The 27,894-nt window shown below is 36.7% G+C and overlaps 1 protein-coding gene across 1 annotated transcript; it reads left to right on the top strand.

The window, feature by feature from the left end:
• Positions 1–187: 187 nt before the first annotated feature.
• Positions 188–27,894, top strand: LOC100928924 (solute carrier family 22 member 20-like). Its single transcript, XM_031942343.1, has 10 exons — positions 188–895; positions 8,039–8,142; positions 11,229–11,383; positions 11,962–12,130; positions 13,751–13,874; positions 20,273–20,388; positions 20,689–20,903; positions 22,379–22,487; positions 23,905–24,108; positions 27,186–27,894. The coding sequence occupies exons 1-10, from the start codon at positions 506–508 to the stop codon at positions 27,286–27,288; spliced, it is 1,689 nt and encodes a 562-aa protein (XP_031798203.1). The 5' UTR covers positions 188–505; the 3' UTR covers positions 27,289–27,894.

Genomic DNA, 27,894 nt, shown 5'->3' with positions numbered 1-27,894 from the left:
TTTCTTGGAGTGGTCTGCCAATACCTTCTCCAGCACTCTTTATGGATGTAGAAACTGAAGCAGGGTGCCCCAGGTCACATAGCTAATCTAATGCTGGTTTTAAACTCAGGAAGACAGTTCCCTCCAGCTTGTACCTAAACACAAACAAAGATGACAAAAGGTGTAAGTAGTAAATCTTAAATCTTAAAAAAATTGTGGAAAGACAATTCATATGATTACATTTTTGGTGGACCTCTGAGGTGGACCAAACATTCTGGAAGCAACTTGATATTATTCTAAGTAAATGACTAGATCAAAGGTAGTAAAATTTTTTTTTGAGGAATATGTGATTTCTCAGTTTTCCAGTTCCCTCATTGCCCAAGGCTATAATCAACAATGAAATCAAGCCAAATACCCAAGGGTTATTTACTAATTAATATTACTAAAAATCAAACTGGAGTTGGAGGCAGTCAGTCTAAGAGAACAGAATTGTAAACCACTGCTGCCAGAGGTGTGGATATCCAAGATGGGGTTTTCTGAGTTATTGGACACCATCGGGGGTGTGGGCTGCTACCACGTCATGCAGGGTGTAATGACATTTATTTGTGGAATACTGTTGGCCTTTCAAAATTTCCTGCAGAACTTTGTTGCAGGGGTACCAGAACACTACTGCCAGTTCCTGAATCAGACGGGTGCTGAGTCTCTCTACCTGGGAGGTGACAGAAGTGGGGATCTGCTGAAAGCGTCTATTCCCATGGACAAGGGTGGGAAGCCAGAAAGATGCCTCAGGTTCACTGAACCTCAGTGGCATCTTCTGAATGCAAACTCCACAGAGGAGTTGAAACTGGACACTGAAGACTGCCTGGATGGATGGGTCTATGACAAGAGTATCTTCCTTTCTTCTATTGTTATTGAGGTCAGTAGAAAGTCACATATGAATGAGTATCTGTTTTGCCAAATTCTCTCTTCTCCCCTTTTCCTTTAGACCTTGCAAACAACATCCCATTTCCAATCTGCTATCCCCAAAGTGACTTCCTTTCTTAGGAAAACCAGAACAAGGCTTTTAAAGACTTCTGGTAAATTACTTTGTTTCTACTAACTTTCTAATGTGAATGATTCTCTTCTACATCCTTAGATGAATCCAACTGCAATTAAGGAAGTTGGGAGAGAGGGGCAGTTTCTCAAGGGTAATAATGAAGTCTTCTGGATATTTTGTATCAGGTCTATTGGGCTCCGTGTGTTGAACATTAGATATAAAATATTATTAGGATCTGAATGATTAGTAACAAGAACATTGTCAACAATAACTGACATTTCTCTAGAGCTATACGGATTTCATTTGAGGCTTCCAACAATCCTGTGAGGTAATTGCTACAGATATTGTTTATACCCCTTTTATAGATAAGAAAACTGAGGCTCAGAGAGATTAGATATTTAATAAATACTTGTTTCTTCCCCTTTTGAAGTCCCCCTGCTAATTATTTATAGGACCTTGGACAAGGTCACGTAATTTCTCTGAGCCTCAGTTTCCAGAATTCTAATGTGAGAAGGTTAAACTATTCCTCTGAGAGCCCTTCCAGGTCTATACCTATGATCCAATGAATACCAAAAATATATTGCCTTACAAAGAAGGGCCTTTGTTTTGGGGACGCTCTTGGATCCATGAAATATATTTCAAAGTTTCTGAATCACTGAAGCCCACTCCTTTATCCTGGTCAACTTTTAGCCTCATTTTTTTCCATTGGCAAAGTATAGAAAATACTCTTATTCAAAGGATAGGATACACATGACCAAGTCCTATTTGTTGTCTATACAACTGCTTCTCATAATGGGGGCAATGGGTATTTTTCATCCATTTGGTTTTTCTTGTTTGACCTCACTTGTTCAGAAATGTATATTTTATGTCCCAAACCATGAACAAAGAGTAAGACACCCACAGGACTAAGTGAGACTGATTCCTTAGGAGACAAATGGTGGGCACCAGAAGCCATATTGCTCCTCTGTTGACCAAAGATACATCATCAGTCTGTATCAGGAGTGGAATTGGGAGAATTAGAAAAATGCAGATTTCTCTGTGAAACAAGTAGAAAGACCTATGCCAGGAACAAGTTAAAGTGGTGATTGGTTAGAAATCTATGAAGTAGAGAGGGCTCAGTAAGAATTGCATGTCCTGCAGTGGACAAAGCTAAGCTTAATATTTAGTCTATTTGACTATAATTGTCTGTATATATGTGGTAATGAATGACTCTTGAAAAGGGAATTCCTGTGCCAATTGACGAGGTGCTTTCTGATGTCTCTTTCAGCTCAGAGACTCTGTGATTTCATGTTCTCATGCACGTGAGTGAATTCATACTCATTAAACCTCAGCCACTGACTTAAGTGGATGTTATTGTCTAGCGACCCAATAAGTTGAAGTATAAAATGTTCATTCTTAAAATCCACAAATGTTTGATGTTCTGGGTCCATATCTATGATGAAGACACCAATTCCTTTGAGTTTCAAAGAAGGAAAGAAGCCGATTTTGAAGTCACAGGCAGGATGCTGATATGAGCCAAGAGTGGGCTGTTGGGCACCCTACATGTGGTTCTACTTTTGGGCAATTACCCTTGAGCCCCATAGATTTTGGAATAGTTCTTGACAATACATTGTCCTCTTTTCACCACAGGTGCCCATTGTGTTTGAAAGTATAGAATGTGACAACTAGGGCAAGTGAATGATTTTTTTTTCTTTTGCTAATGACTACCTTGGACCCCATTTCTTGAGGTTAAGAACATTCATTTGTTCCAGCAATATATTATTGTTAATTTTAGAGGCCTTTGTCTTTGTTGTTATATACACAGGTTCGGAATTTACCAAAAAGAAAACAAATCCAAACCACAACATCTATGCCATTTGGGGAAAATATGCTTAAACTAAGGCAGAGGGAAGTAATCAGAACCAAAAGAATAATACACACAATAACTGTAACATAATTTCAAAGATCCCTAAGAAGAAGCCGAACTCTGAGCAAATGATACACTCATAATGGTTCAGAAAACTAGACAATGAAACATATCTTCTTTCCATTGAAAGAAAGCTTGTGGGGAATGAGGGCAGAATACTGTATACCACTCAGCCACTCATTATATTTCCTGTTTTTTGTTAATTTTTTTTATGACAAGATAGAGTTCAATTTCAAAAGAGTGGGAATATTTCTAGAAATATGTTACAAAAGTATGAGTAAAATTATTTCAAAAATCTCACTGCAAAAGAGAAATGCATTGGGAGAAAGAGAAAGAGAAAGGTAGAATGGGGGGATTATCTCATAAAAACTGTGCAATGAAAATTTTTTTACAGTGAAGGAGGAGATGAAGTAGTTATGGACAATGTTTGAACCTCATTATCATCAGTTAAAAGAAGGAAGGATACATATACTCTTAATAAGATATAGAAATATATTTTACCCAATAGAGGAAAGAGAGAAGTGTGTGTGTGTGTGTGTGTGTGTGTGTGTGTGTGTGTGTGAAGATAATAAAGATGAGGGCAAATTAAGGAAGGCAAAACAGGATAAGAAGAGAGAATTATAAACAGAAGAAAATAGGATGGAGAGAAATAGTCAGTAATCATAACTGTGAATGTGAATGCGGTGAATTCACCCATAAAATGAAAGCAGATAGCAGAATGGATTGGAATATAAAATCCAACTATTTGTCATTTGTAAGAGAAACACTTGAAATAGAGAGAAACCTACACAGAGTTAAAACAAATGGAGCAGAATCTATTATGCTTAGCTGAAGTAAAAAAAGACAAGAGTAGTAATCATGACCTCAGAAAAACAAAAGCAAAAACAGACCTAATTAAAAAAGATAATAAGGGAAACCACATTTTGATAAAAAATGCCATAGAGCATGAAATATTTTCAAAAAATCTATAGCAGGTTTATCTAATAAATGCCTATTTTATCAAATATACAGGGAAATAAATAAAATTTATAAAAAACAAAAGCCATTCTCCAGTTGATAAATTACAAAGGATATGAACAGGCAATTTTCAGAAAAAGAAATCAAGACTATCTTTGGTTACAGATTAGAGAAATGAAAAATGGAACAACTCCAAGGTACCACATCACAATAATCAGAAATAACAAATGCTGAAAGGAATGAGGGAAAATAGGTACATTAAAGAACTGTTGGTGGAGTTGTGAACTGGTCCAACCATTCTGGAAAACAATTTGGATGTATGCTCAAAAACCTATTAGACTATGCATAACCATTGACCAAGCAATACTACCTCCTTGTATTATCTGTAAGTATGATCTGTACCCCAAAGAAATCAAAGAAAAAGGAAAATAACCTATGTATACAAAAATATTTATAGTAGCTCTTTTTTGTGTGTGTGTGAAAAGAACTGGAAAGTGAAAGAACTTCCATCAATTGGAGAATGGCTGAACAAATTGTATTATATGATTGTGATGGAGTACTCTTGTATTATAAAAAAAATAAGCAGAATCATTTTTAAAAGATTCATGGGAGGATCTATATAAACCGATGCAAAGTGAAGTGAGCAGAACTAGGAGATTATTGTACACTGTTACAGCACTATTACAATGATATAATGATCAACTATGAAAAACTTAGTTATTTTAATCAATATAGTGATCCAAGATAATTCCAACCCATTTTTCATGATGAAAATTGCTGTCCACTTCCAGAGAGAGAACTGATGAACTCTGACTGCAAATTGAACTTGATTTTTCTTGCTTTTTTTTTTTAGGTCCTTGTGCTATGGCTAGCATGAAAATATGTTTTTCATCGTTTCTTGCCTTCTCAATGGGTAGGGGTGGGATGGTAGTGAGGGAAAGAATTTGGAAGTCAAAATGTAAAATAGAAAAACACTTAAAAATAAATAATATATTAAAAAACTCACTCTTTAAGTGGCAGTTGAAGTAAACAAGGAAACCTTCAATCCCATGTATTTTACATTTTAAAGAGAGAAAAAATGATTATGCATATGTAAACAAAGAGTCAAACCAAAGAATGTAAACAAAAATCAAACAAAGCAATAAATCACAAAGAAATAAGTTTTTAAAAAACCTATTCGAGGTTCTCTTTCAAATATCTATGTAATCTTTTAGCCTTGGCTTGGTTTTCTTTTTCTGTATATAGATTGTTGTAGCTGCTTGTATGCTTACAATCTTCCCAGACCTCTAATCTAGGAGCAGCTTTGAGTGAGAAGAACAAAGAACCTTCACAGGATCATCCACTGAGCCTGAGAGAGAAATGTTTCTGATAGTGGACTTCCCTTCCCTCTAGGAGCTGGTTATTTTGATAAGGGTGGGAAGCATGGTGCCATAGAAAGAGTTCTACATTTGGAGTTGGAGAATCTGGGTTCAAATCTCAGCTCTGCCATTTTCTGTCTATATGACTTTTCTGTGTTTAAGTCTCCCCAGCTGTAAAATCAATGTCAGAAGAGATGGCTTTGAAGGTCCCATCCACTGTCAAATCTGTGATTTTTGGAAATTGTGGATGCTCATCCATGTGATTCAAGTAGAGGGTTCATGTTCAATGTTTCCAAAGCTAAACTTCCTAAGAAAAAGAGAAGATAATGCTGATTTCTTAGGTTCAATGATTTTAAAGCTAAACTTTCTAATGAAGAGTGGAGATTTCATGGTCAATGACCTAAAACTTATCTCAAGAATTAATATCCTTAGATAACTTATCTATTTTGTATTGGAAATTATACCACAATGCCTCCTGTCCTAGGACTCCTTACCATTTGCATTTTCTAGACTAAGGATTCTTTTTTTTTTTTAAATTATAGCTTTTTATTTAGAAGTTATATGCATGGGTAATTTTATTAGCATTGATAATTGCCAGACCTCTTGTTCCAATTTTTCCCCTCCTTCCCCTCACCCTCTCCCCCAGATGGCAGGTTGACCAATACATGTTAAATATGTTAAAGTATAATTTAAATACAAAATAAGTATATATGTCCAAACAGTTATTTTGCTGTACAAAAAGAATAGGACTCTGAAATAGTGAACAATTAGCCTGTCAAGGAAATCAAAAATGCAGGCGGACAAAAATAGAGGGATTGGGAATTCTATGTAATGGTTCTTAGTCATCTCCCAGAGTTTTTTCGCTGGGTATAGCTGGTTCAGTTCATTCCTGCTCCATTGAAACTGATTTAGTTCATCTCATTGCTGAGGATGGCCAGGTCCATCAGAATTGATCATCATATAGTATTGTTGTTGAAGTATATAATGACTTCCTGGTCCTGCTTATTTCCCTCAGCATCAGTTCCTGTCAGTCTCTCCAGGCCTTTCTGAAATCTTCCTGCTGGTCATTTCTTATCGAACAATAATATTCCATAATATTCATATACTACAATTTATTCAGCCATTCTCCAGCTGATGGGCATCCACTCAGTTTCCAGTTTCTGGGCACTACAAAGAGGGCTGCCACAAACATTCTTGCACATACAGGTCCCTTTCCCTTCTTTAAAATCTCTTTGGGATATAAGCCCAGTAGTCACACTGCTGGATCAAAGGGTTTGCACAGTTTGATAACTTTTTGAGCATAGTTCCAAATTGTTCTCCAGAATGGCTGGATGTATTTACAGTTCCACCAATAATGCATTAGTTAGACTAAGGATTCTTAATCTGGAATCCATGAACTCAAAAAAAGTCCAATGGCAGATTTCAGAGGGTTAGGGAGATCTATGACTTTGGATGGGAAACAGCTATAGTTTTATTTTTACTCACCTCTAATTAAAATGGCAACCCTAACTCTAACCCGATTCTAACCCGACTCTAACCCTAACCCTCCTGACTCTAACCCTAAATTCCTTAAAATGTTATTCTGGAAAATGATTTATTCATTTGACTAGACTTTCAAAGTGCTCCATGATGTTAAAAATTTAAGTTCTGGAGAGAGAAGGAAATTTCTTGTAGCATGCTTCTTGGAAAAAAGAATAGCTCACCGCATGGCACTCTTAGATAATAGTAGAAGATTAAAGTAAACTAGGCAATTAGAAGTATTGCTTTGCTCCCCACTATTTACATAAATTATTTGGACACATCCACTTGAATGCTGAAATGTCATTCTGACAAGCCTGAATTAAAATCTCTTTTGAAGGAAGTATATTGGTGTGTGTGTATGTGTGTGTATTTGTGTTTTCATGTGGGTTGTTTTATCTGTGGGGTGAAATAAAAGTTATCCTCTCTCCAATATATATTTGTTCCCTTGAGTACTTGCTTAATTCTGGGGACTGGTTTTTCATATCTGTGGCAATCTAAGGTGTATTGAATTTGGAAGTTTCCCAAATAAACCCTGGGCATAAACCCCAAGAAGAAACTGATCTTTTGTCATCACATTCCTCAAATAGGGCACAGTTCTTGTAAATCCAGAGCTTTGAAGGCTCTGGGCTACAGTGATAAATTCCCGGCCATTATGGGAAAGGACCAAAAGAGTATTATCTTTCTATAAACAACTAGGGGACAGACCTTGTGCATGCACACCCCTCTTTAGTTTTCTAATATTGAAGGCCTTAAATTGGGGATAGTTGATTCTTCCAAGCCTCAGTGGGTCAGATTCTGCTGGTAGAAGATATGCTAACATGCCATCCTACTTGCTTGGTTCTAATTGTCAAACTCTAATCAGCTCCTCATTGGTGAAGTGAGGGAGTTTGAATCATATTCAAATCATGCTCAAAGTGGTTTAACAACAAGCCACTCTCTCTCATATTCTTTTCACTTTTGATTTCATGATTCCTAATGTAATCCAAGATGGCATTCACTCTTTAGGGCTATTATTTCATTCTGTTCTCTTGATCTTGGAGTTCATTGACATTCTCCAATCTTTTTTTTTTTTTTTTTTTTTTTTTTGATGAATTGCCATCTAGTCCAACTTCCCTTACATTTGCTTTGTAAAGGTGAAGCATAATCTCTATAAAATTTTGTGACTATATTTGTTCCAAATCTGATACATGTTTAGGTGTCCTAAATTTTCGGGCTCTCACATGGGATCACATTGTCGCTTTGTCTCCTCTCCCCCTCTCTCATTGCCTCCCTCTTTCTCAGTGGGACTTGGTATGTGGACGGAAGCCACTGAAGCCATTAATACAGACCATCTTCATGGGAGGACAGCAAGTAGGAAGTGTTTTTTTCGGCATACTCTCTGACAGGTAAGTGAAGGACTCATGGAGATAGTTCTCCAATGAACGAAAAAGAACATTTGGAATGAAATAATGATACAGCTTGGTAAGCTGTTGACATAAGGGGGGTCCAAGGCAAAATCTTAAAGAAGGCAGAACTTCAGAGCTTTCAGCTTTTTTTGCCTCTTGATTAGACAGTCTCACCCTGTTTCTAGGAAACGATAGAAACCATTGTGGCTCTATCTCCTCCTCCAAGCTGATCTGATCATTGCCTTCCAGTATGCTTAATTACTAATGACTGCATATAACAGGTTGCTGTCTAGACTGTCATGATCCTATGTGAGCCACAGACTGGCCAGAGTCCCAGAAAGGAAAGTGCTTTTTACCAACCCACTGTATGGTGCAGGTGCTCCTTCTGTCCAAGGTATTAACATTCAGGTCCTTCAAGTGATGGAAACCAGGTGATTAATTTTCTCTGGTGTCTTGCCACTAGATCAAATGTTTGAGAAAAGGACCTAGAGGGAATGTCCAGAAAAAAGTAAGATTTGTGTGGAGGGCTAAGAGTCTCTCAGCTAAGGATTGGTAGCAGGTATATAGACTAATGGCTCCCTGTATTTGAAGAAGCTCTAGCTCTCCCGTGTTCCAGATTTTCCCATTGATACTGTGAGTTTTTCCCTTGCCTTAGGGTTGAATTCCATTTCATTATACACACACACACACACACACACACACACACACACACCATTTAGTTTCTTAGCATACACACATACACAGGCTCGGATTGCTTACCTTGTTTATGCCACAATTGGAGTTTAGCAAAAGGCAAATCTTTGAGCAAGATAACATTTATTAATAAGAATATACTGCCTGCCAACAAATGAGTCAATGGCTGTCCTCCATTATTGTCAAAGACCCCAAGGAGATGGAGAGCTTCCATTGTACAAGTTTTTTGGTATACACAATGAAGAACAGAACCGCATAGGTGACATCATGTAACTGAGTACAAACTGATTAGATAGAAAGCTGAGGCATAGGAAACAACATGATTGATAGGAAATTTGGCAATAGTGGCTAGCACTGGGGCCCTTCCTCTTTTCTCACAAGACTGTAAAGTTCTCCTTGAGTCCAGGTGTGAAATAGCAGGCCAGACTTTTGGATAGTTTTTTATTATTATAGTTTTTATTGGCAGAACATATGCATGGGTAATTTTTCAATATTGACCCTTGCAAACATTTCTGTTCCAACTTTTCCCTTCCTTCCCTCCACATGTTAAAGTATATCTTAAATACAATATATGTATACATATTTATACAGTTCTCTTGTTGCATAAGAAAAAGTAGATTTAGAAAGAAGGTAAAAACAACCCGGGAAGAAAAACAAAAATGTAAGCAACCCACACTCATTTCCCAGTGTTCTTTCACTGGGGGTAGCTGGTTCTGTTCATCACTGATCAATTGGAACTGAATTGGATCCTCGCATTGCTGAACATAGATACTTCCATCAGAATTGATCCTCATACAGTATTGTTGTTGAAGTGTGTAATGATCTCCTGGTTCTGCTCGTTTCACTTGGCAAGGAACAGACATCCTTAAAGGATAGCTTGGTTGTGTAAAGCTATTAGGCCCATTAGTACTGGGTCTGTTTCCAAAAATGATTAGGGAGAAAGGAAAAGATCCAATTCATTCTAAAAATTTTTTTTATCAGCTCTCTTTGTGGTGGGAAAAAACTGGAAATTGCAGAAATGTCTATCAATTGGGGAACGTCTGAACAAGTTGTGGTATATGATTGTGACGGAGTACTACTGTGCTGTAAGAAATGATGAACACAATAATTTTAGAAAAATGTAGAAATACTTGCAAGAAATGAGCAGGACCAAGAGCACATTGTATACCGTAACAGCAATTTTCTAAAATAATGATATTGAGTGAATAAGTTACTTTGACCATCATATGTACTCAAATTACTATAAAGGTCATAAGAAGAAAGATGCTGTTTGTATCCAGAGAAAGAATTCTCTATAGAATGATTTTATGCATATACATATATATTCATACACACATATACTCCTATATATGTGTCTGTCTGCCTGTTTGTGTCTAATGGTAGCCATCTCTAGTGTGTGGGAAAGGGAAGAAGAAAAAAGAAAAACGTTTACACCATAATTTTGCTGTATATTTGAAGGGAACAGCAAGCTGTCTCTGGTAGATTTGCAGTTCTACGTACAATCATCTTTATTATTGTGCTATGTTATGGGAGTGTTTGTTTTATTCCATAAATTAACAAAATTAGGGGAGGGAAAGTCTGACTTCCTTCTTTTCATACACATTTCTCAAGATCACTTAAATTCCTTGAGTCAAGAAGAGGCAGATTTTTAAACATAATCCATCACAAGCTAACTAATTCAAAGACAAACATTCATGTCTCAAGTCCTGTAAATAGGATAAATAAATGATACAGGATAAATTCTAATATTCTCATCTACTAGTAGATAAGCTGATAATACTTCAGAAGGAATCCAAATTAAGAGCTTCTCAAAAAGACTGAAAAATCTTTGAGGGAGGGCAAAACACAAACTCCATCAAGATGTTAATATTGCTCAATCTAAAAGATTCAAGCTAGGTAATCTGTTCTTAATTGGACATTATTTACATTTGATGCATTGTTTCCCATTAATTTTCAATAAGGACTGAAAAAAGATTTACATATTAGCTTTTAAAAAATATATTTGCGTTCAACAGTGGACAGTATTTGACCAACCCGTCCCCCCCAAATTTCCAGTGGTGACTTGTCAGACATGAACAATGGAAAGAGACTTTTGGGTAAGGGCTATTGATGACTAAGCTGTTAGCAGTAATATCTACCAGCTGATGCCTGAATACCTTCCAAATGTTGCATTTGTCCACTGATAGATGAATCCTGATTAAGGAAAGGGAGGGGACAATCTTATTATTAGTTTTTTATTTTATCAAGAAGAGAGATTAATTATTTCTAAATGGGGCAGGACAGAGCAGAGACAATGACCTATGAGGAAAAAGAAATTAGGGAAGAAGGGGAGTGGCTGGGTAAGAAACAGTCAATGCTCTGTCAGTGATACAGTTTTCTTTCCTTTGTGAAAGGTTTGGTCGAAGGACAGTCCTGCGGTGGTCCTCTCTGTTAGCCACCATTATTGGTACCTGTGTAGCCTTTGCACCCACCTTTAACAGCTATGCCGTACTGATTTTCTTCATTGGAGCAGTTATTGCTGGAATCAATCTTAGCTGTGCCTGCCTGAGTGAGTACTATAGAAGAAGCAAAAATCCTGGTTGTTAAATGAATTGCAGCTGTTATGAGCCAGGTCGGGCAAAGAAATGGCAAGTTTTGGGAAAGTCAATCACAGTAAATCTTTAAAAAACGTATATATTTCTGTGATGTCAGCCTAGTGGAATGTAAGCTCCTTGAGGGGAGGGAATATCTCCTTTTCATTTTGGTATCATTGTCCCATAGTGCAGTGCCTTGGACATAGGTGTTTGTTGATTGTTTGGTGCACTGATTAATTGATTAGAATGTCAGCCTCTTGAAGGCACACACTATGTGCTTGCCTCATTGTAGGAGTTAATAAGTAATAAATGTTTGTGGAATTGAATCATGAGTGCATGTGTTGATTTCCCTCAGAAAAATGTAAAGACCTTGAAGGAAAGGATTATGTCACTTATCTGTGTAACTTCAGTGCCAGACACATAGTAGGAATCTTACAAATACTTACTGAAATGTTTGTTGTTAAACCACTTTGAGCATGATTTTTGTCAATCTGTTACGATTTTCCTACATTTCATACGTCTCTCTCTTTTTTTTCCCTCCTTTTCCATTAAGCCTTAGAGTGGGCCCCTCTCAAGAATAGAATGATTGTGCACAACGGTATCACCTTTTCCTTCAGTGCTGGACAGATCCTCCTGCCTGGATGGGCGTACCTGGTCCGAGAATGGCGCTGGCTGCAGTTTTCCACATTAATCTCATTTGGGATCATTCTTTTTGGTAGCCTGTATGTAAAGAGAGTAGAGACAATTATTCCAGAGCCGAGGGGGTAAAGGAATAGAGGCTGCCAAGTAGGAGGTTGTGGGAGGAAAGTGACCTTGAGAAAGGCTGCTCTGCAACTCCTTCCTCATCTTGTAGAGTGCTGAGAAGCTTTTGCTTTGTAATGTGGGAGGCTGGCATTAGGCCAAAGTCATTCCTGTGGGGCCATGAGAGCTCCCCGGGCTTGTTGGGTCAGACCTATCTGGATTCTATTCCTAGGTAAGAATCAATGAATAGCTAATGTATCCCAGATCAGGCCCAGCCAATGCTCCCACTGATTTTTTTCTTTGGCTTGAATAGCCTTTAGCCTTGAATCATTTTTTGGTAGATCATGTGATTCTTTGGGTAGGCTGGGGCCCATCTCTAAAGGGTGATAAGGGGTCATTAACTTGTATCCTTTGATCTCTTGGGAACCTTGAACTGTTATACTTGTGGGACAATCTCTGGACACATATATACTTACTATTAGCATGGAGATGTCATGGTTCTCTAGTTCCCATATATACTTAGTACTCAGCACGGTGATGTCATGGTTCTCTAGTTCCCATATATACTTAGTGCTCAACATGATGATGTCATGGTTCTCTAGTTCACACATAATCAGTGTGCTGTAATGATGTAATTACAATAAGGGATATAAGGGCTAAGAAGGACTGGAAGAGAGACATTCTGTCTTTGACCAGCCTCCTGGTGGCCCTCCTGCCTCCTGCACTAAGATCAAGACTAGGCCTGAATAAAGATTCTAGACTCTATTCTTGACCATTCTCATGGTGTCTATCCTGCTGAGACCAAGGCCCGTCCAAAGGACCTCCGGAAAGCTAGCCTGAACATTACATATATACACATATATGTAGCAAATATATATCAGTCAATTGTGTATGTGTGTATGTGAATGTATATGCACACATGCACACAGATAATTACCTCTTGTGATAAGATGTGAACTTCATAAGGGTAGGTACATCTTTTTGCTTTCATCTTTTTCTTCCCAGTGTCTAGTATAGTCATTGAGTCATGATGAATCCCAAAAGCTCCCGTTGATTGATTGTTGTTGTACCTTCTTGAAAAGAACTAAAATGACATCATTATGTTGGAGTCACATTATGTTGTCCAACTTTGACTGATTAGACCAATATGAGCTTTGAATTCTCTGCCACAGCTTGAGATAAATTAATAGGGATTCATTGAGGAACTAGGAGCTAACTTCCAAGTTTCCTTGAAAAGCCCAGCTTTTTTCCTAGTCCAAAAGAGTCCAAAGTGGCTTGGAGACATTCCAAAGAAACCAAGGTGGAGACAAGAACTCATTCTCTTGTGTTCTAAGCATTTCTTTGTCAATAGAAGGCATCAGGAACAAGTAGCAATCGACTTCCCTTGGTAGAGGGACTCCTTTATTCTGGAGTCTGCCTCCTCTAAGCACATTATTCTTTGGGGTGAGGAAACCATCTGGAAAGTAACAGTCTAGCCACCGATGCTGCCTGCATTCTGGGAACTGGCCCTTTGGTAGCCCGAGATGACCCCAGGACAAGGCTGCCTTGCTCCCTTTGGGTTTCATCCTTAGAGTTTTTCCTTTCTCTCATTTCTGTATCAGGTTTCTCCAAGAATCTGTCTGCTGGCTTGCTACCCATAATAAACTTCCTCTGGCCGTGAAGAGTCTTCAGAAGGTAGCATGGATAAATGGGCACAAAGAGAAGGGGAGAAAGCTCACTCCAGAAGTAAGGCTAAGGGAAATCTTCATTGTACCCCCAACCTTATTCACAAGAGTATCCAGTCTCAGGGGAGTTGGCTTTTTATATTCTATTTTTCTTGTACATTTTAAAAATTCATTTTAAACTTAAATTCAAAATGAGAAAAGAAAAAAAAAAAAAAAGAACATTGACACATATACAGCAGAACCCGAGGGATTCAATATAAAAGAACAGATTTCTATTTCAAGAAAATCTATATAATAAATACTACACATTGTTTTCAAAGCTAAAGTTTTTAATTTGCTTCCTTGTAGGTTTTCTTTTGTTCTCTGCTATGTACGTGGGTACATATATCTACATAAATATCTGTGAACATACACCTCTATACACATAAGTAAGATTCTACTATGTGATTGCCTTTTCTGAGGATTGATAGCATCTGCTTTCATAGGTCCAAGTCTTTCCATGTATTAAATTAATCAGCTCATCATTTTGTACATCACAGTAATATTCCAACATCATCTGAGAGGGTCTCTGAGAGTCTTCCCCCCCTCCCCATTTTCTGCATTCTGTTTATTCTAGGCTACATTGGTTTTATTTATACAAGAAGATTTTAACTTAAAGTAAACAAAATTATCTATTTTATATTTCAACAATGCTCTCCCCTATAATATAACTTAAGGTTTAATACTGCTGAATATTCTTTGAAATTCGTGACCTTTTATTCTTCCAAATGATCTTTGCTATTATTTTTTCTAACTCAATAGATTATTTTTAGTAATTTAATTTGGAATGGCTTTGAATAAATAGGTTAGGTAAAATTGCTATTTAAAAATTTTATTGGCTTTACCTATTACATAGGCATTATCCAAATATTATTTCAAATTTTTAGATCTGACTTCATTCGTATAAAAAGTGTTTTACATTTATGTTCAAATAGTTCCTGGATCTGGTTTTTTTCCAGGTATATCCTCAGGTATTTTACATTAGTTATTTTAAATGGTCTAAAATACTATTGAATGATCGTTGATGCAAAATAATTTCTGTATTTTTCTCTTTTGATAGTCTATTTTAGCTTTAACTTTTTCTGAGATCATGGTATTTTAAAAATGTAATAAATTCTACTTTTACCCTTCATTTTATCTTTGTGGGTACCTCTTCTTTTCATCGTATTTCCTGAAAGCAACATATTATTGAAAGCAAATTTTTACTCTGCTATCCATTTCTAGTTTAAAGGAAAATTCATCTCATTCTCATCTTAAGCTACAATTATTTCTTATGTAGTTTCTTCCTTTCCAATTTTCCTCACTAACCTTCTCATCCTATTTACCCTATCTATCCTTACTTTCCTACTTGTACCTGCTATTTTTCTCTCCTATTCTTTAATCTACCAGCCCCTCTAAGAATCCCTCTCTTATTCTCTCCTTTCACTATATCTTTACTCATGTATTTACTTCTGAATTAGAATAAAGATATATTCTAGTTCACAAGTATTCAGAATGTATATATTGTTCGTAGTTCAACTCAATCCCGATGAGAACAAAGTTCCAGCTTTACTTTTACTACACAATCTCCCCTCTAATAGCTTCTTCTATATCATTTATTCCTTTTATAATCATTTATATGGGATAAGTACTTCTTTTTTAGCTCTCCCTACACAGTTTACAAAACATTACCTCGCCATATATAGCTCATCTCAAACCTTTTTTTCAAACTACCCAAATAATGATAACAACCATAGGAATACTGAATACATTTTCACTTATGAAAAGTAAACAATTTGACTTTATTGAGTCTATTATAATTGGTCTTTAATGCTTACCTTATATTTCTTCTGAATCTTATATGCTGAATTTTTCATTAAGTTCTTTTATTTTTATTAGAAATACCTGAAAGTCTTTCAGTTCAGTAAATGTCTATTTTTTTTTTTCATTCAGAATTATACTTAACTTTGCTGGGTAAGTTACTTTTGATTATAATCCCAGTTTGAGGCATCAGGTATGTGTCACAGTGTTGCCTCTGCAAGAATTCAGGCTCAGATGGTCTCCAACCAAAGTAAAGGCATTTTAATGGGATTTACACACTCAGTGGATGGACCAAGCTTCCTGAAGGAGTCAGCAGCCCATCAAAGCAAGGGAAGGAAGAGTAAATGGTACTGATTACATCACATGACATGTAAATGTTGACGTTAGAGAACTTTGCTAATATGGGGAGGTCATAAAATCTCAAGAGAACTATGCATAGAGAAAAGCCCATCTAGGGGGATATTAATGTATGGTAATGCATAAGTTCACTCAAAGACAACAAAGAAGTGGAACTGCACCAGTACCATGTTAGGGGAAAGATTTATTTAGGTTTGTGCTCCAATGTCCTTTTCGGCATCTTGCTGCTACCTTTTTTATTGGCTGATATCTGTGTTATGTTTTGTGGTAACCATCATGTGATAACCTGATGATGTGGTCATAGAATATGTTGGACTAGTCATTGTTTTAGTGAGATCCATGATTAATGATATCTTTAGGACTCAGCCTGAGTGAGGCTTGAGGTGGACTTCTCGGGGCAACAATCAGAATCCTATCACTAGTCCTTTTACTCCATGAAATATGATATTCTAAGACCTATGGTCCTATATTGTAGTAGCTGCTAGGTTTTGTGTAATCCTTTCTATAGCTCTATAATATTTAAATTAGTTTTTTTCTTTTTGCTTGCAATATTTTGTACTTGACCTGGGAATATTGCAACTGGCAATTGTGTTCCTATAAGTTTTCCTTCTGGGATCTCTTTCAAGTGGTGATTGATGATTTTTATTTTCTATTTCTGCTTTGCCTTCTTGTTCTAGAACTTAAAACCTATTTTCCTTAATTCTTTTGTAATATAGTATCAAGATTACTTTTTCATTATAATTTTCAGGTAGTCTGACTATTTTCATATTAGTTCTTCCTCATCTGTACTCCAAATCAATTGTTTTGGAGATGTTTCACATCTTCTTCTATTTTTCATTCTTTTGAAGTTGCTTTATTATTTTTAGGTGCCTTAGAACATCATTAGCTTCCACTTGCCCAATTCTAGTTTTCAAAAAAATTCTTTTTTTCCTTCATTGTTTGATTCTCTACTTCAAGTTAGTTAAACCTTCTTTTCTTGATTTTCTTGGATTGCTCTTTTTTTCTCTTTTTTCTCAGTCCCCCTTATTTGATTTTTTTTGACATTTCTCATTGAAAAAAAAGAAGAGTAGCTCTTCTGGTTCCATTATATTCCTCTGAATATGAACCTTGATCTTCTCTATCCTCATAGTAACTATCTATGCTTTAGTTCTTTTTCCTTTTTTTAAATTAATTTTTATTTTGTTTTTAGCAACAAGATCATTTGCCCAACAGTGTGGTTAAGGATCCTAGCAGTGGCTTAATGGTAGAAAAGAGAGCCTAAATTTGGACAGAAATGAACTCAGAAAATAACAGGAAAAAGCACTTGAATGTGGGGGAATTATATAACTTCATCATACTAAAAACAAAATAAAAATTGCTTTTTGGGGTTCCTAGAATAATTGCAAACTATAGCTATCTTCTGCCCTGGAACTTAAACCAGGGATTCTGGTCTCCTGCAAGTGTTCACAAGCCAGCAGAGTTTCTGCCCCTCTGTTACTGCATTTGCCAGCTGTGTGTTATATCCTTTTCCACAAAGCCTCAGTTTGGAGCATCTCTGGTCAGTATAGCTGTGATTGGTATCCCTCAAAAGTAGAAGTTCCTTTAATCCTCTCCTATTCAGCCTTCTGACTCTAACACTATCTCTGAGGTGAAAGCGCCTGAGATTGATGTTGCCTCCCAACCTTGCTGCCCCCAGAGTTTATTCTTTATAGATTTCACAGAAATAGCCTGAAGGTATTTGCAATTCAATCAGTAGGAACCTTACCCAGACTTAGAGGTCTGGTCTTTTCCAGTGTCTTGGATTATTTTAGGATGACAACTGATTTATCTGATTTTTGTTTATTTCTACTACTGTGCATTGTCTCTGATATGATGTTCTGGGATGGCGTTTTTTGTGGGGGTGGGGACGAAATTTGGAAAATTGAAAGTTTTTTTTAATAGCTAACTCACTATCTTCTCAAAATCCTTTTCTAGGGGAGTTATTAATTTAGTATTTCCATGCCAACTATTTCTACAAAGGGTTGGAGGAGGTTTATAATCTTAAAGATTATACAAAAGAGAGTTGAGGATATAGCTAATAAACATTCTGTAGCAAAAATGATCTGTATTCTTCATATTCCACAATTGGTTTAGTCACCAGTCAGTCAATGGACATCTACTTTGTTTCCAGTTTTCTTCTACAAAATATTCTACAATGAATATTTTGATGTATAAAGAACAATTCTTTGTTTTGACTTCTTAAGATAATATGCTTAGCAATGGACTCTCTTAGGGAGAAAATTGTTGTTCTCTTTTTTCATTTCACCAATTCTATTTTCGAGAAGTTGTTTTCTTTTTCTATTTTGCCAAATCTATTTTTTAAGAAATAGTTTTCTTCAGTATATATTTTTTCCATTTCACCAAATGTATTTTTTAAGGAGTTGTTTTTTTTCAAACAATTTCTGTGTTTCCTTTCCCAAACCCTTTTGTAAATCTATCATTTCATTTCCCCACTTTTTTCTAACTCTCTTTTAAGATTTTTTTCTTTTGAATTCTTCTAAGTGAGACTTTTGAGTTGGAGACCAGTTCATATCAGGGGAAATTTTTTAACTGAACAATGGAGAGATGTGAATATATCCATAAAATGAATCATTTTAAATTATGTAAAAAATGGAAACTTTTTGCATAAATAAAATTATTGCAGATATTGAAAAGAAGCAGTTAGCTGGGAGGAAATCTTTGCAGTAGATTTTGTGAGAAGGATGTCTAATGTCTAAGATTTATACAAAATTTATATTGTAAATAAGACAGATCCCCATCAATTGGTTGGTGGCCAAAGAAATTGTACATTGAGCTTATGAGTTGTGCCAAAATTTGGATCTGGATTTCTTTATTTTTATTTCATAAATTTTTATTTACATATTTTCAAATGAGTTTTTTGGGAAAGAAAAACCAGAACAATAACAGCAGCAACAAACAACAACAGAAAATGTGAAAACAGTATGTCTCAACCACATCTAAGTCTCTGGATATGGATGGAATTTTTTATTCAAAGTCTTTTGGATTGTCTTGAATTACCAATTTGCTGAAAACAGCTAAATCTATCATGGTTGATCATCACATAATCTTGTTGTTACTGTGTACAACATTTTCCTGGTTCTGCTCCCTTCACTCAGCATCAATTTTTGTCTTTCTAGGCTTTTATAAAATCAGCCTGCTCATCATTTCTTATAGAACAACAGTATTCCATATACCATACTATGTATTCATATACTATATCTCATTCAGCCACTCCCTAATGGACATTTTCTCCATTTCCAGCTCCTTGCCACCACAGAAAGGCTGCTACAAACAATTTTGCCTATGTGAATCCTTTTCCTTCTTTTGTGATCTCTTTGGGATGCAGACTCAGTACTAGTCCTGTTGGATCAAAGGGTATGCACAGTGGAAATGGAACTGATGATCTCTTTGTCCAGATACTCAGTTGAGAGTTCAGAATTCTGGACCATAAATCTTAAATTATTTTGGCAGGTTTTACCATTTGATTTTGTTTTCTGCTTTAGTTGATGGTGTGAAGGTGGGATTCTAGGCTTCCATCTGACCCTAGAGTACAGTGGTTGAAGAGACCTTGAAGAGGTTGAAGAAACTGGCCCTAAGGGTACAAGATTTGGAAAGTTGCCCTCTGACATTAAGATGTCAAGTAACTAGGGTGCAAAACTGGAAACCTTTCCAGGGGACAATTGAGGCTTTCCTTTTAGCCTAGAGCCTTCTAGGTTATAACAGGAAGCAAGCGTTGCTATTTTCAAAGTGTAGAAAGAACCATCCTTGAATAGTGTTGATTGAGACTGTGATGTGGCTATGGAGGAAGAAGCTAAGCAGAGGTGTGGCCCCCAGTGTAGGATAGTGGGAAGGTCTCTGGCCAGAGAACTCAGGAGTGAAGTCCCCTGCTACTTACTACTTACCACCTTTGTGACATTGAACAAATCACTTATTCTACTTCACTCCATGGTGAAATGCAGCATTTGGCCTGGAAAGTCTAAGAGGAACCTTCCAAATCCATGGTGCCTTCAGTGACTTATAGGATGGCTGAATCTTGGGTGAGCTGACAGCATGAGGAGGACATAGTTTGATTTGCCAGATGGTTGTAGGCAGGGCTTGGTATTTTGACAGTTACCATAGCTTTGTACAATGACAGTATCTCTGCCAGGAAAGCTGATTTAAGAGCACTGATCTACCCTTCCCATCCCTCATCTCTTTCAAAAACCCCTAATTTAAGCAAATATCTCCTTCCTCTGCCCTGGGTAGGTGGTGATGTCTTATATTCAGGAGGATCTTGAGGCCATGAAGACTTCCCCTTTTCTCACAGACCTTTTCCGGACCCCAGGAATACGTCTGACAACATTCTGTATCATGCTTGAGTGGTGAGTGGTCCCTGTTTTTAGCCAGCTGTATGTACCCAAAATATTCAAGAAACTCCAAAAGCACTGCAAGAAATCACTCTACAATTTAGATCCTAAAAGCTATTATTCTGCAGATGGATGGATCTGAAAAAACTGGGGTTCAGAACTTTGACGATAGGGGAAAAAGGAGATATTTGAGATTCCGGGATTATGATTCAAGACCATTCTCATTTCATAGCTAAAGAGTCATTTCATTGGCTTGAAATGAAAAATTAAAATATGTACCAGAGTGTAGCCTATAATAAATGTTTCTACTTCCAGGTTCGCATGTGGCTTCTCTTTTTATGGACTGGGTTTGGACTTGCAGAAATTTGGTTTCAGCATTTACTGGGTCCAAGTGATATTTGCACTTGTAGATTTTCCAGGAAAACTACTGGCATCCATCAGCATGTCTTACCTGGGACGCCGTGTTACCTTGTTTTTCTTAACATTTTTTCCTGGACTCATGATCATCATTAATATATTTATTCCTCAAGGTGAGAAACTTTATTTTTCTTTAATAATCTTCTGCTACTGAAAGAGTGCTTTTTCTTTCTTTTTTTAATTTAAAGCTTTTTATTTACAAAACATATGCCCACGTAATTTTTCAACACTGACCCTTGCAACACCTTCTGTTCCAAGTTTTCCCCTCCTTCTCCCCATCCCTCCCCTAGATGGCAGATGGTCCCATACATGTTAAATATGTTAAAGTATATGTTAAATACAATATGTGTATGCATATTTATACAGTTATCTTGATGCACAAGAAAAATTGGATCAAGAAGGAAAAAAAAACCCGAGAAAGAAAACACAATGCAAGCAAACAACAACAGAAAGAGTGAAAATGCTATGTTGTGTTCCACACTCAGTTCCCACAGTCCTCTCTCTGGATGTACATGGCTCTCTTCATTACTGAACAATTGGAAATGGTTTGAATCCTCTCATTGTTGAAGAGACCCACGTCCATCAGAATTGATCATTGTGTAGTCTTGTTGTTGTGTACAATGATCTCCTGGTTCTGCTGATTTCACTTAGCATTAGTTCATGTAAGACTCTTCAGGTCTCTCTGAAGGTGAGAAACTTTGATGAAAATAACCCAATTTTTATTAAATGCCTATAATATATGGGACATATAAAATGAGATACTTAATATTTTCTTAATATTTTCTCTACAGTCAGGAGCTACTTATTCTTCTACCTACGTATCAATTGACAAAACATTCTAGGCAAGGCAAGATGTTTGATTAAATTCACCATGGTGAGGAACTGGGGAGAAAGACAATCCCTTGGAGAAGGCTACAGGAAGATATTAAGTGACTCATTAACTGGCTGTACAATGAGTACTGAGGGGTGCATGTGGAGTCCTGCTTTCTAAATAGAACAGGACTTATTAATAAAAATAGTCAATAATAAACAGCAACTAGTTCCAGGAACTTTTCATAGCTTGAGAATTCTCTGTTCTGAAAAGCAATGCAAATAAATGAAAATAGAAGCCTGGGGGACTAACCCTAACCCTAAATGTGCACTGTGTATCGAATACTGGGCCTGTAGTCAAGAATACCTGAGTTTAAATCTAGTCCCTGTCAGTTGCTAGTTGTGTCCCTGTAGGCAAGTTATTTAATCTCTGTCCCAATTTCCTCAATGGGGACAATAATAGCCCTTGCTTCTGTAGTTGTGAAGATATGAGATTCCTGTATATCAAGTGAGATTATATAAAGCACTTGATACGTTTCCTGCCACGAAGGCAGTTGATAAATGTCTATTTCCTTTCTTTCCTCTCTCTTTTTTCTATCCTTCCCTCCATTCTCCCTTTGTTTCTTCTGTCCTTTCTTTGCTTCTTCTCTCTTTTCCCCTCTCTTCTTTCATTCCCTCCTTCCATCATCTCTCCTTCCTTCCTTTCCTTCATTCTTGAGAAACAGAGCCTCCCACTAATCTTGAATAAACTGCTGATTTGACCATCGTTCGTCCTCAGATATGCCCGTCTTTCAGATGATACTCAGTATGCTCGGAAAAGGTGCCTTGGGAGGGGCCATGTCCTGCCTCTACCTCTATACACCAGAACTCTACCCAACTGAAATCAGGTAAGAAGAGTTCAGGAAAGATGCTGTGACCAGAATACAGAAAGTTAACTATGGTAAACTGCTCATATCATGAACTCAGGCAGATAAAGTGATGATAAGTCATTGATTTGGAAATACAGCCCATGGAGATGAAATTTATTTCAATTCAACTTAATAAGTATTTACTATGTGCCAGGCACTGTACTAGGGAATGAAAATGCAAACACAGAAATAAAATATTTCTTGCCTTCAGGGAATTTCCTTTCTATTTATTTTGCACTGAAGGAGGATAATAAAAGAACTGAGTTGTACAAAACAAATAACATATATCATGTCTGTTCTGGGACTAGCATGCCTAACTGATTTACTTAAGTTGCCTATGTCAAAGATGCATAATGGGGCAGGCCAGATGGGAGGGCCCGAAAGCCATAGTCATTCTGTACTGAGCAATACAATCATAAAATAGTTACCTTTTCTGTTTAGATTTTTGTTAGCGCAGTCATTGATTTGACTTTCTCCTAAAATTTGGAGATACAAGCCTAGAAATTTAAAATTTAGGTGAAGCAATTAAGAAAAACTATTTTAAAATCATGGCATGGAATAAGACATACTGTGAGATTGGGAAAAAGTAGAAAAAGATGAAAAAGGAGATTGGAAAGCATACAGAGAAAGAAAAGTAGAAGACTATTGTCAAGGAACCTCTCATCCCAGCTCCACTGTCCAGAGTGCTGATCATTCATCCTTACCAGCAGTTTCACTCAATTAATAATGTTGTCAGATGCTTTCATTGAAGATGAACATGGCATCAAGGTAAGCTACCACACTGATGGTAAAAGATTTAATCTTGAATATTCTAAGAGCTAAGACTAAAGTGCAGGGAGATGTGGTGCATGCTGTTTTGTTCGTAGATGATTGTGTGTTCAGTGAAGCCTTTAAGGCAGAGATATACCAGAATAGGATTGGTTCTCTGCTATTTGTGCTAATTTTGGCGAAACTTGTAACACCGAGGAACAGAGGTTCTCCACCAGCCAGCACCACACCTTCTACATGTAGAGTCATTGCTTACAGCAAATGGAGAAGTTTTAAATGTTGTGGATAAGTTCACTTCCATTAGAGTATAATTTCCATTTTGGAAAGTTTCTTCCTCTGGACAATGAAGAGGTCACTTGGTCTGGATCTGTGATCTAGTTTGTAGAATTTTCATGACTGTTGCTTTATAAACAAGCAGTTTTTGGTACTCAGATGAATCAGATGTTTACCCGCTCTTTGCTGAACATATACATTTGAACAGGTAAAGTTTAAGATCTATTCATTTTATTTGCAGACAACTATGTGAAAAACACTGTGTCAGATTCTGGGGAAAGAAAAAAGCAGCACAGCCCCTGTACTCTTAAAGGGCTTACTTTCTAACATCTGTTCTAATTTGATTTGCTTGCAGACAAATAGGCATGAGTGCTGGGATATTCAGTATTCGCTTTGGTTCACTTCTGGCTCCCGTTGTCTTCATCATCAGCAACTATGTCTCGATTCTGAAGCCCTTGTTGTTTGGGATTGTACCTATCCTTTCTGCAATTTCTGTCTACTTCCTGACTGAGACTCGTGGACTTCCATTTCTGGAGACCATTCAGGAGACGGAGAACAGGTCAGCTCCTGACACCTATCAAGGTGTAACTTTTTGGGAAGACTAAAGATGGGGACTGGGTCTTTTGGGTTGTTCCTCAGGCCTCTTCTGGCTCAGAATACATCAATATTTGTAAAAAAAAATCTTTGGTTGCCTCAATAGGTTCATAACAAACCTAAATCCAATAATCAAGCCCCAAGTGTCTTCTTCTTACACCTTTATTTTAAAAATAAGACATTTAAATAGGAAGACAGGAGAAAAGCATTTATTAAGTGCCTACAATGTACCAGGTACTGGGCTAAGCACTTTCCAAATATCTTATTTGCAGCTTACAAGTAAGTGGTATTATTATCACCATTTTACAGTTGAGGAAACTGAGGCAGATAGAGGCCTCATTCCTTTACCACTTAGACATTAGACATTAGACCATTAGACAACTAATTAGTGTCTGAAGTTACATTTGAACTCAGCTGTTCCTGACTCTAGATCTGCTGTTCTATCCAATGTTCTATCTAGGTTCTCATAATATCTTTCCTTTGCTAACAGTTACAATAATAATTAGTGTGATGCATCAAGAACTTGAAGATCTAGATATATTCTATATGCATCACCTCCGTTCTCTCTTATCTATACTCTTCAATTATGTTAATAACTTAAAATATACAAATATTATTAAGTATCTACTTTGTGCGACATACTGTGATATATGCTGAGGAGGCAAAGAGAGCTAGAAAACACATCTTGTTCTTCAGGAGATAATGAAGGAGAAAATACTTCCAATAATCAATAAAATTAGTATAAAACACTAGAAGTATAAAGATAATTATGACACAAAGCAGAAGGAGGTAGTTGCAAAGAAGGGATGTGACAAAAATTTAAAGTAGGAGAGCTCACTCTCTTCTCCTCCCCCTGGGAGAATCAGAGAAGACTTCATTGAGAAAGTGGCACCTAAATTTGAAGGAAAGGAAGATGGTGAGTGAAATGTGAGAATGGAGGATGGACATTTGTTCAGTCTGGCTACATATGGGCTCACTCAATAGAAGCAGGGAGAGACAAGGTGAACAAGGAGATTGAAGCAGTTATGGAAGTCAGTGAATCCAGGATCAGGAATTTTGACTATATTTGCTAAACAATTGTGAGCCACAGAAGATTTTTGATGAGATGAAATGACCTAAGCATTGTCTTGCATAACAGATTAATGATGTGGCAGATGGATGGGAGAGAGAAGGAAATGGGGGGGGGGGAGAGTAGAAACAGTTGGGAATCTAATTTGGAAAAGATGAGCGTAAGAACCAGGGAGGCTGCACTGGAGAAAGAGAAGACTTGCTAACTGAACATCTAGGGAACAAAGAGGCAAAGGTTATGCACCTGGGGAATTGAGAAGATCAGTGGTCCTTCTATATGAAGATAAATAGAACATTTGGTGAACACTGGGAATTTTGTGAAAATAAGCAGTTTTAGACATGTTAGTTTAGGGGCATCAACATGACATTCAGGTGGGGATAGTCAGGGAAGCGCTGGAAATATTTGGAATAGAAATCTAAGGAGAGATTAAAGGTAAAATATAGATTTGGAGTTCACTGCATGGGAATGACAGTGGATGCAGAGCAATGACAGTAGATCTCATGGCTATGGGTGAGATCACTGAGGGAAGGGATCTAGAAAGAGAAAAGCTTTAGGGCTTTGTTTTTTTTAAATATATTTTATTCTGAATTTAAACAACCCATGAGAAAAAATTAGCATTTCCATATACACAGCAGAACTGAAAAATAGGATTACACAGAAAATTGTGAAAGTCCATTTCATATTGGCTTCTTTACAGATCTATGTATATCTATGTGTATATATCAATATGCTTATGTCTACATCTAAAATTCAATATTATTTACAAAACTGTCCTTCTTATTCATTCTTCCTTCTTCTACCTGTTTCCTTCTGTGCATTTTACAAAAAAAAGTTTCACACTCCTCTTTTCTTTAACATTACTCTGCCCCATACCCCCACTCCTCTCATTAAAAATAGAAAGAAAATAAATCCTTGCAATAAAGAAACTTAGTGAAGAAAAATAACAAGTGGCATTGCCCTTTAATATGTTGTTTTCCTTTTGTCCTTGTGCCCTTCACCTCTCTGTCAGGAGGTGGGTGCCATGTTCCCTCCCTTAGACACAAGCTTGGTCTTGCCCTGCTGAGAGTTCTTAATTCTTTCAAAGTGTTTTGTTCTTTACATTTTTTTAAAATGTAAACATTTAAAAATGTTTTCCTATTTCTACTCACTTCACTTTGCATCTGGTCATACTACCCAGAGTTCTCAGAAGTAATCTCTTTCATCATTGCTTACAATGAAATAATATTCCATTGTATTCATATACCAGTTTGGCCAGTCATGTCTTAATTGATAGACATCTACTTAGCTTTTACTCCCCCTCCCTCCCTGTTTATTTCTGTCTCTAAGATCAGGAAATTTCCTTTGCTTGTATACTTCATTCCTTTCTTTCAACGCACATTGTGATTATTATCAGTTGTTTTCCAGTTGATTATATATATTTCTATGTCAAACTTTTGTATGCGCACATGTGTGTTCAACTCTCTTTACTCAATTTAAGACAAGAATACAGCTCATTTGATGCCAGTTTTTCCTTTTTCCTCCAAGTTTATATATTCTCATCTGCCCAAAATATGAGAAATAACCAGTTTTATCACTGTCTTTCTCATTTTTGCATACGAGAGGGCAGTACCATAAAAGGACAGCCCTTGTATAGACACAAACTTATTCGTATCTGTGTATATCTCATTCCTTTACCACTTAGATAATATCACCTTCTTGGGGGCAGGAATTTTATTATTTTTTTTTGTCTTGGTATCTATGGAATCTTGTTCATAGCAAGTGCTCTACTAATAGCAAGATCTACTAATATGTAATCTATTGTTTGCTGAATTGATTGTGTTGGTTCATACAGATCTCCTTCATGATTCATGATTGATCACATACGTTTCTTTGCAACTGGAAACTTTTCTTCCCTCAGGTTCTAGACTCTTCGTCTGATTAGGGCAAGTTTTGCCTTTAATTACTGAGAGAAATGTTGTTTTCTCTCTATACAGGATGAAGATACCACGGTTTTTGAGAAAAAATGCCCGTAAAGATGAACAGATCACTCCATCCTTGCTCCCTCCTGCCATGGCAGAAACAGAAAGCACAGTTTAATGTTTTCTTTAAGACTTTGGTCCATATTTCTGAAGTCAAGTTTAGGTCAAGTTTTCACCATATTTTCTTGCTTTGAAGTTAGATCCAATGTCTCCTGATTGAGAGTGGACACTGGCCACTGAGAGGATGGAATTAACTGGACAGGTCCTGATTCACTGCAATCCAACCAATTAATAATCTGAAAGGTTAAACAGCACATCTCCAATGGAGATCAATTAAAATGAAGAGAAATACATTGATTCCTTTCCTCCACTTGGCTATATAAAGAAGTGTTGCCTTCTGGCAGATGCCTCCCTTATACTGTCTTGTATTATTCAATAATTAAGATATTGCATGAAGTTGTAAAAAAAATATCTCTGGGAAATTCTACTTAAATGATTATAAGACTTCTGATGCCAAGGTGCTGATGCAATTTATAATTTCCCTTTTGATTATATTTTCCTGGACTAGTAAGCTAATCCTGTCCTCAAATAAGAAATACAAACACAAAGAAAAGTAAATAAAGCCTCTACTAAGAAAATAACTTCGGACACCAGAGTCTCTTGGGAAACCAACAAATCTATCTGTATTTTTGAGAGTGCATCGTTAGTGTGAGGATTAAAATCA

This window comes from Sarcophilus harrisii, chromosome 6 (assembly GCF_902635505.1).
Source record: "Sarcophilus harrisii chromosome 6, mSarHar1.11, whole genome shotgun sequence".
Taxonomy (NCBI): Eukaryota; Metazoa; Chordata; class Mammalia; order Dasyuromorphia; family Dasyuridae; genus Sarcophilus; species Sarcophilus harrisii.
The sequence above is the reverse complement of the archived record's forward strand: the minus strand, read 5'-3'. Positions and strand labels throughout refer to the sequence as shown.

Coding starts and splice junctions, on each gene's coding strand:
- LOC100928924 (XM_031942343.1), top strand. CDS start 506: ATGGGGTTTTCTGAGTTATTGGACACCATCGGGGGTGTGGGCTGCTAC. Junction 20,904..22,378: donor TAATATATTTATTCCTCAAG/GTGAGAAACTTT, acceptor GTTCGTCCTCAG/ATATGCCCGTCTTTCAGATG. Junction 22,488..23,904: donor CTCTACCCAACTGAAATCAG/GTAAGAAGAGTT, acceptor ATTTGCTTGCAG/ACAAATAGGCATGAGTGCTG.